Source organism: Lolium rigidum, chromosome 1 (genome assembly GCF_022539505.1).
Source record: "Lolium rigidum isolate FL_2022 chromosome 1, APGP_CSIRO_Lrig_0.1, whole genome shotgun sequence".
NCBI classification, from domain to species: Eukaryota; Viridiplantae; Streptophyta; class Magnoliopsida; order Poales; family Poaceae; genus Lolium; species Lolium rigidum.
Genome location: NC_061508.1, coordinates 296638454 through 296647338, shown reverse-complemented (window position 1 = coordinate 296647338; position 8885 = coordinate 296638454). Strand labels below are relative to the sequence as shown.

The 8885-nt window shown below is 45.2% G+C and overlaps 1 protein-coding gene across 1 annotated transcript; it reads right to left on the bottom strand.

Annotated features, from left to right (window-relative positions):
* Positions 1–4645: 4645 nt before the first annotated feature.
* On the bottom strand, positions 4646–7979 carry LOC124683969. The gene is made up of 7 exons (XM_047218384.1): positions 7920–7979; positions 7758–7833; positions 7466–7524; positions 6705–7372; positions 5401–5601; positions 5157–5304; positions 4646–5047 (listed from the first exon to the last, which is right to left on the bottom strand). Exons 1-7 carry the CDS (start codon positions 7965–7967, stop codon positions 4889–4891), a joined length of 1359 nt encoding a protein of 452 aa, XP_047074340.1. The 5' UTR covers positions 7968–7979; the 3' UTR covers positions 4646–4888.
* Positions 7980–8885: the final 906 nt, after the last annotated feature.

Sequence of the window (8885 nt, the reverse complement as noted above, 5' to 3'; positions counted from 1 at the left end):
CCTTACACGAACCGGTACTAAAGGTGCAACCCTGGCCCCACCACCGCCCGGAAATCGGGCCCAAACCCTTTAATACCGGTTCCTCGTTACGAACCGGTATTAAAGGTCCATAACGAACCGGTATTGATGTCCCACGCACGGAACCGGTATTAATGCCCCCTTTAGTACCGGTTCGTAAGGGAACCGGTACTAAAGGCTTAGATGGATGAGAGGTTTTCTACTAGTGTTAGACCACCTCTATAAAGTCAAGGTTTAAAACATACTCTTTTTTTTTAGATCGGTTTAAAACATACTTTACTCTTCTGTGAAAGCCTGAAAGGTAGTTTTCTCCTTTTTTTAGTACGTGCTTGGGTACAGAACATGGGAGTAATAACATCACTTTTTTTCCTTTAGAAAAGATTTAGATAAAACATTGCACGCGGAGTACCATCTTTCTATCCTATATTAAAGCAAGGTTCTTACAGAAAGATCCAGAAACAAAGATAACAGTATAACACAAAGGCCCTTCTGGATCCCGACGCCATTGAAGACGACGAGGCTGTGCCGATGGCGCGCCGCCACTGCTACTCCCCACAAGCCTTGCATCAGGAGCAGTCCCTGTACGGATGGGAAGTCGTCGGACCTCGAACTCGAAGAGCCTCCACCCTACCCCGCTGGATGTTGTCGCCTTGCTCAACACCAACAACTTGTTCAGCTTCATCACACAGCCGGAACCGCTGCTCCTCGGAAACCGGCAAGGGAAGACCACGCACAGCAGCTCTGCAGACCTACCGGCGCGGGGAAGGCGGTCGATCCGCAACGAAGCTCCAGGGAACCTCACAACCAGAGAAGACGATCTCCGCCTCAAAACTCCACTCCGGCCGTGCCGGCACTCCTCAACACCGCCGGCTGGAGACCTACTCAACCCTACTCTTTGTACACGATTAGATCAGTGGTTCCCCCACCCTCTCGCCGCCGGAGCGGCGCCGAAGGGCAAGGGAACCGGCGAATCGTCGAAGGCGAAGTGGATCGAACGGTGGTTTTCAGAAAATCTCCCTTCTTAGCGGGAAAGGGGATAAGGTCCAGGCTCCTTGATCTCCCGTTCTAGCCTTATTTACTACTAGTATTTCCACCCCCTAGGGATTTAGGGATGAGAGGGGATAGGGTGAAACCCCCCCCCCCCCCTTTTCACCCAATCCATATTTCCCCCTAATTTCCCCTCATTTGCCCACACCCTCCCCCATTACTTTGTTTTTGGGATGGGAGGGGACGTGAGAGGATTGAGACCAGATAATAAAAACACAATGTTTGCATCCCAGGATGTGATAATGAACACTCAGTAAATTAAAAACTTTGTCTTTATCATAAACTTGTTGTCATGCAATTTTTTCGAACAAGAAGTCAAGAACACACATGTAAATAAATGCTCGACCTAACAGATGAGCAACCACCGCAATAAACTCATTGTCATAAAGTTTGACAGAACATTAGAAATCATGGCAGGCTCGCCGCCGAATGCCGGAAAGCACACCGCCTCCGCCAGAGGACCTCCAGCTAGAAATACACGCAGAGGTAAAATTTAGTACTGATACATCGCTTACAGGTAGTTCAAATGTATAGTAACTGCAACTAGGGAGCATCTTTATAATTTAACTAAGCACATCCTTAAATACTAAGTTCAATGCATACAACACTTGAGTTCAGATTCATATATGGCTAGATAAGCCGGCACCATCAGTGTCCAAATATATAAGCCATGTACTTAAACAAATGAACTCAACAACACTTGTTAATATCAACCAGCAAATGAACTCAACATTGTGTTTCCAACAAATACTAGTCGACCACCATCAGGAAACTATACAAGAAGCAACCGATCCTGACCTTGATGCACTTCAGATCAGACGATCCATGTACCACAAGCAAAAAAGAAAAGGAACGTAGTGTCCAATCCAACCTGACAATAAAAACTGAAAACCATTGCTTTATGGATGTTATTGTTCAGCTTCTGGCCGGGAGAACTTATGTGAGAAAAGCACGCAGATGCCTTAAACTAATACACTTCTTGCTGTTCTAGTGGACAGTACTGACAAAGACCTACCCAGGAAGCTCATGAAAGAAGGACTTAATTAAACTGCCGCGCGTCACAGGTTTAGACGTCCTCCTGCTTCAGGTTTCTATGGAATATGGACATATCAAGAGTGTACAGAAGCTTAATCAACATTTCTAAAATAAGATGGTACATTATAACTTAACAGAGCTAGGCATCATCTATGTGCTTCCGTTCATGGCCGCCACTCCAACGCTTGGAGGACCGCGACCTCTTTACGGAGGTGTCTACATGTTTGGAGAACACGGCGAAGGAGTTTATTTCCCAACATGGGTGGCAACATAATAGACGAATTGAAGCAAATGAGGATTAGCCTATGTCAATCACATGTTTTATTTTTTTGGTTAAACTTTTGTTTCTTTGAACGGCTGTGTGCATTCTAGTTATGCAGAGGCTGAGTGTATTGCTTCAAAAAAAATTGAGTAATAAAGCACCCCTTATCGAAAATCTATGTGCTTCCAGTTCCAGGTCTCAAAAAAAAAAAAGGAAATGGAAAAAATAACACCTACTCTATCAGGTTACCAAACTGGAGAACAAAGGCTCCCATACTGTAAATGATTAACTTCAACAGTTTAAAAAATAACATCTACTTCATGTTACTCTACCAAGATACCAGCTATAACTTGATAGAACAGTTTGGTAACCTCAATAGTTTGATAGGTATTTCAGTGACTAGACTTGAAAAGGGATTTGCAGAACAGAAATGTTACCTCAAGTCACAGTTCTTGCAGCTCGCGCTGGAGCCACTTGATAGCCGACTCCTTGTCTTCAGCAACCAGCAACCCAAGTGAGGAAGGTCTCAGGGTTTTCAAGACTTTTGAAGATTTTCGAAGTCTTCACTCTCTCTTGACGTGTGAAGTGGTGTATTTTGTTCAAGCTCCGATGCACTTGGCAATGGAGTAGACAGTTGACTCGACCTTTCATCTTTAGCATGCTTTTTTTGCTGGAATTTGGCCTTGGGCCTTAGTATGTCCCAATACAAATTCTGAACTTCTCTTGGCCCATGTGGGAATGGCAAGGTTGGGACTATAGTTTAGTCCCATATTGCTAGTTGGGAGAGAGTTGGAGTGGTATATAAGGTAGGTTGTTCTAGTCCTAGTAAGTGAGTGAGAAGAGAGAGTGCCCTCGCGCCCGCCTCGCCTCGCCTCGTCACGCACGTCCCGACGCGCAGCGAGTTGCGGGAATCTCGCCGAGCTGAGCTTATCTTTTTGTTGTTCAGGACATTAATTGTGTAATTAATTACGAGTCATTAACGAACACGTTAACGCAGCCGGCCAGGGTTGAGTAGGGATGACGTCGGCAGACCGGCGACATAGCTTGTACCAGCCGCCCTTGGGCTATAGGAATTGACGGCTGTGCGGCCCAAGGCCAACGAGACGCCGCCGATGATGCACTCCAGGGAGTAGTGTCGATCTCCTCTTCATCTCCTTCTCTTTCTCTACCATGGAGCTCCGAAAAAGAAGAAAGAGGATCCAAACCCCCTCCAGATCTAGAGGAAGAACGAGCTTTATTTGAAGAGCTATAGCCGCACATCCCCCGGCCACCTCGAGCTCCGACCACCGGAGCATCATCAGCCGGAGGAGGACGAGGCCAACGCCCCAGGCGACACTCGGAAATCCCCATGGCGAGCACAGACTCAGCATGACGCTAGACTCCACAAGGGAAAACCTAATCTTAGTCCTACCACTACTATGTACACCCGCGCTGCGCATCCTCCTCCACGCCGGCCAGCAACGCCGTCGGAGATGAGAGAGGAGCGAGCCGGGATCTCTTTTCTCGACTCTCAAGGAGGGGCGGTTGGGACGAGAGGGGTGGAGTGTGACTGACGTAATTCGGGTGAGAAATGTTTCTTGGAATGCTTTGCTTCAGTGTTTGTCTGCTGTTCAGCTAACACAAGGGAAGGATGAATTTTGATGGAATCTCCATGAGAATGGTATTTTCTCGGTTGATTCTATGTACAAAGCTTTGATCCAATCGCCACTACCAGTTGATAATAATAAGAAAATCTGGAAGATGAGAAGATACATTTAAAGATTAAAATATTTGGTTGTTATCTTCGCCGAGGTGTGATCCTTACCAAGAATAATCTCTCTAAGAGGAATTGGCATGAGAATACAAAGTGTGTTTTCTGTCATCATGATGAGACAATCAAACATTTATTTTTTCAAACACTTATTTTTCCAGTGCCAATTTGCAATATCTATATGGTCAGTCATCCAAGTAGCTTCTGACTTGTATCATCCACGTAGTGTAGCCAACATCTTTGGAAATTGGTTTCACTGTATTGATCACAGGTTTAGAACGTTTATTAGAGTGGGGACGCTTGTCGTTATTTGATCGCTTTGGTTATGAAGAAATGATAAAGTTTTTAACAACAAAAATGTTTCTCTTATGCAGGTTAGATCAGGTAGTGCGGTTGAAATAAGGACCAGTTCATTGCAACCAAGAACATACATGCGGCAAGGAGTTCAATCGCATCCTTGCTAAACGTGCAGTTCGAACTTAAGATCATCATGAAGCGTGACACCGGCTTCCAAGTCAGCAGAAACTGGCCCAAGATTAAGTTTTGCTAGTATCATTAATGACTCGTTGGGCCGATAGATTCCGTGCATGCCACATGTATCAGATGTTGATCCAACTTCAAACACTGGTAAATCATTCAGCAACATGACCATAAGTATCAATTTACATCTGACCAGACCAGAGACATGACATAAGTATCAATTTACAAGAAGCCGCAGTGATCATCATATGAGCTGTTCCTAGTTACAGGCATGAATTATCAGTCAGCAAATACCACTAAACCCGCTCCCGCTTTGGCTGCTGTTCTGCCTCCTTGAGCTTGACCAGGCCCGCCGCGGCTGACGCTAACTCCGACTCTGACGCTGACTCTGCCACTGATGCTGATGGTGACGCTGATGGGAGTTGGCCACGAGGTTGCGGTGCTCCTTGCGGGCGCTGCAAAACACACAAGACCAACGCAGAACAGAAACAGCCGGCAGGAATTAATAATCAGATCAGTTGTTCCTAACAAGCAGCAGTTATAAATGACCAAAGATGATCAGACCGGCTGCTCCTCCTCGGGCTGCTGTTTCTCCTCATCATCATCATCAACCTCCATCTGACAATTGTTAGGCAAGAACCTGTTAAACTGATGGATCAGCTTGGGCTGTCCATCTAACACGACCTCCATGGTTCTAGCCACTTGACAAATTCTGCAAAATTATCAGAATTCAACTTTAACACATCTCAACTCAAAACTGAATGAACTGGTAGATTGTTGTAAATGTTACTGCTCACGTATCACCAACCTCCAGTTCTCAAAATTGCACAGGAACTGGACAAACATCTTGTGCTTGTCAGGTTGGTCTACCAGGCTGTCGTTAACGAGCCTGACGTAATTACCCCAGTGACCAGTGCCGATCGTTGAACGACGGCCGTTGGCAATCTTCAGATTCCTTGAGCGCAGCGGCTGTGGAGCCATGCGATAGGAGTACCAACACTTGACCGCTCTTCAAAAACAACGGGGTTAAACAGGGAACGCCGTAAAGATTCAGAAATACAATGACATTTGATCTGATTGGCAACAGCTTTTATTTGCGGAATGTAACAAGTCTACTAGCTGATTGCATAAGAAACCTAGAACAAGCAACCCAGAAAGAGAAGGAGTTCTAAATTCTGTTCTGTTTTTGTTTCCACAATATCAAGAAAACACTTTCTGCTGCCTGTTGGCTTACTTTCTGTAAGAGGGTAATATAATCATCTTCTCTACTGATATGATCTATCAGGATTGAGGAAACATACAAGCCCACAAAGATCAGATTATCTATTCACAATGATGTGTTCTCTCTACCTTCTCCTGGAGAGTAGTTGATATGGTCTTTCTTGGGATTGGCTTTAACAGTCCAGTTCGAAAGAATGTTCATATTGCCACTTAGGATAGCAATTTTTTTACTTACATATGTTCCTGCTCTTGGCCAAAGTGGAATGATCTTCCCGAATTTCAGTTCAATGCAGGTTGAAATGAAAGAATCCAAATACAATTCACACCCACTTATACTGAATTTGGCAAATGATTTTGTGTCAATTAGAACCAGTACTTTCTGTAATTGCTAGAGAAGCATGGCTATCTTTTCACCTCGCTCTTTTTCGGCAACTATCTTTTGACCTTTTCGATAACTCATATGATCGACTCCGCTGTTACAGGAATAACTTCTTGGAGCAATTCAGCTTGCAAAGAGCAAGAACATCTATGGAGGAAGGAAGAATGGCTGGAAACAAGGCGTCTGCCTGAGTATGCGCCGATCATTCATCACCAAAGGCGAAAGAATAAAACTGCAAATTTGCAAAAGCCAAATGCACATCATAAAAAGGTGCAATGTTTCCACGAACTTAAGTTGTTTCATGTTGTATGTATTCAAGGAGTGTGTGTGACGTTAGATGCCACCTTGTGCTGCATGTAATTAGATATATCAGCTTGGACAAGGTGTTCTGACACCACTTATTTGACAGATAGTATCTAGCAAACGTCTAAACTTTTGTAGACGACTACAGTCAAATAAAGTTCCTACAAACCATTATAATAGCAACTTTACAACAATAGTAGTGTATTTACCTGCTTTCAGTGTGGCTTTTACGGTTGGCAACTTGGGCACTACAAGCAGCTCTCTTTCTCTTGGGGCTCCCTAGAGGCTTTTGTACATTTGATAGGGAAGAGACACGCCTGCGCTTCTGACTAGTTTCATCTTGCCCATAGTTTCCTACATTGGTTTTTGATTTGCCTCTTACACATGGATCATCGGACCTCAACTTTTTATGTGTCCCATTGATATCCTTGTTGGACATTTGAATATACTGAGGATGCCAACCTTTGAGTCTTTGGATTTCATCATCTTTCTCCTTGACCAAGGACTGCATTTTCATTAGCTGCTTTTTGGCACCAACAGCTTCTTCTTGCAATTTGCCAATCTCATCATCCTTCTTTTGGGCCAACACCTTAAGCTCATCTACACTCTGCTGAAGCTTTAGTGCTGCTTCTGTAGCTTGTGCTGCCTCCGCTTTCTTGTTCTTTAGGAGTGCGGCATAGTCCTGCTGCATTATATTCAACTGGCTACGCATAGAATCCTTTTCTAAGAGTAATGCAGAATTTTCCATGTCCTTTATTGAGCTCAGAGTCTCATAGGCCTGCTTTAGTTTTCTTAGCTCCACACTTATATTGCTTGTAATGTGTACATCATAACGACTGTTTCCTCTAAGCTTTGCGCAGATTTCAACTTCATTCAGCTATGCAAAACAACAATTCTGTAAATCAATGAGATGCACAACCTGGACTGCATGTTCTAAGCTACCCAGCTTAAGCTTTTGGTAATTAAGTACCTTAGGGTTTGGGGTTTCTGCACAAGTACTGGAATCATCCAAGTCACTATCTCTGAGTTCTAAATTCAATGAAGAACGCGATGATCATCAGCAGCAACATAAATTCATAGATGTTAGATGTTAATTATCTACATCTAACAAAATAAAGAAAAAGAGAAGTGTTGTTCAGTTCGAGCTAGTTAACAGTATGAAATATCCAAAAAAGAAAACTTGCCATTCAGACCACATAGCACTAATCTGAAATTTCCTCATATGAACAGAAGAGTTAGCCCAAGAAACGAGAGCTCCTAACCCGCGAGCTTCTGGTTAGCCCCGAGAAGCAGCTCTACGTAAGCCGCTTCCCACCTCATCTTCATGCGCGCATCCGCCTTTCCTTCCACAAGAACAGTAGCTTGGATCAGGAAGAGAAGAGACTCAGAGAAGATCTGAAGGAGCTGGGACGCGAGCGAATCACCTGCAGCTTCTTCTTGGCATTGGCGGCTTCCGCTCGCAGCCTGTCCATCTCGGCGTCCTTCTCCTGCGCCGCCACCTGAAGTTCCTCAACGCTACGCTGAAGCCTCCGCGCCGCCTCCCAGGACTCGCGCTGCATCCTGTTGGCTGCCACCAGGCGCGCGCGGTCGGCGACGAGCGCCTCGGCCTCCGCCTGGCTCCTGCTCACCATCGCCTCCAGCCGGTCGAAGATGGGCAGCCAGCTGGCACTCCCGCCGTCCTCTGCGCGTCCGCCGCCGCCCTCGCCGCCGGCCATAGGTTAGAAGTTAGAACCGGTCAACCGAAGATGGGAGAGGGGAGATTAATGGTGAAACTGCAAGTCTAAAGCTAGAATCAGTGCACGATCTGTTCAGTTTTGTTCAGCTTGCCGTGGGCCGTTGGATGGGGAATGGAAGGTGGGTGAGAGAGGTCCAGTTGCGGAGGGACTTGCTGTTTGCAGGTTAGAGCATGTACAACAGTTGAGACTCATGGTGTCTGTATTGTATCTCCACATCAGCTTTAGACATCAGCGAAAACAGCTTCTACAGTCGGGTGTCTTTTAGGCTAACTGTAACCCCCCAAATCAGCCACGACTTTGCCGAGGAAAAAGCTCCACGATCCCACGACATGAGATGGCCCTCTCGATACAACGGGAAGGAGGGCGTCTGTACTCTGTAGGCCGCGGTTTTCACGGGACTAGACCGTCTGTAACTTTAGCGACGGACTCGATGGTTTTTCCGTTATTTCTATTACACGTCATCTAATGTATTACGTGGCAGTCGCTGTAGACAGCTGACTGTATACTACTATACATGCCTTTAGAGCATCTCCAACATAATGTTATATCGAACTGCTCTAACAGAACTTTTTTTTTAATAGGGAAAATATCGCTCCAGCTTCTGCATCCAAATGATGCACACGGCTTTTTTATTAAATTATTCACAAAACCTTA

Coding starts and splice junctions, on each gene's coding strand:
- LOC124683969 (XM_047218384.1), bottom strand. CDS start 7,967: ATGGACAGGCTGCGAGCGGAAGCCGCCAATGCCAAGAAGAAGCTGCAG. Junction 7,834..7,919: donor ATGCCAAGAAGAAGCTGCAG/GTGATTCGCTCG, acceptor GTGGAAGGAAAG/GCGGATGCGCGCATGAAGAT. Junction 7,525..7,757: donor GGCTAACCAGAAGCTCGCGG/GTTAGGAGCTCT, acceptor CATTGAATTTAG/AACTCAGAGATAGTGACTTG.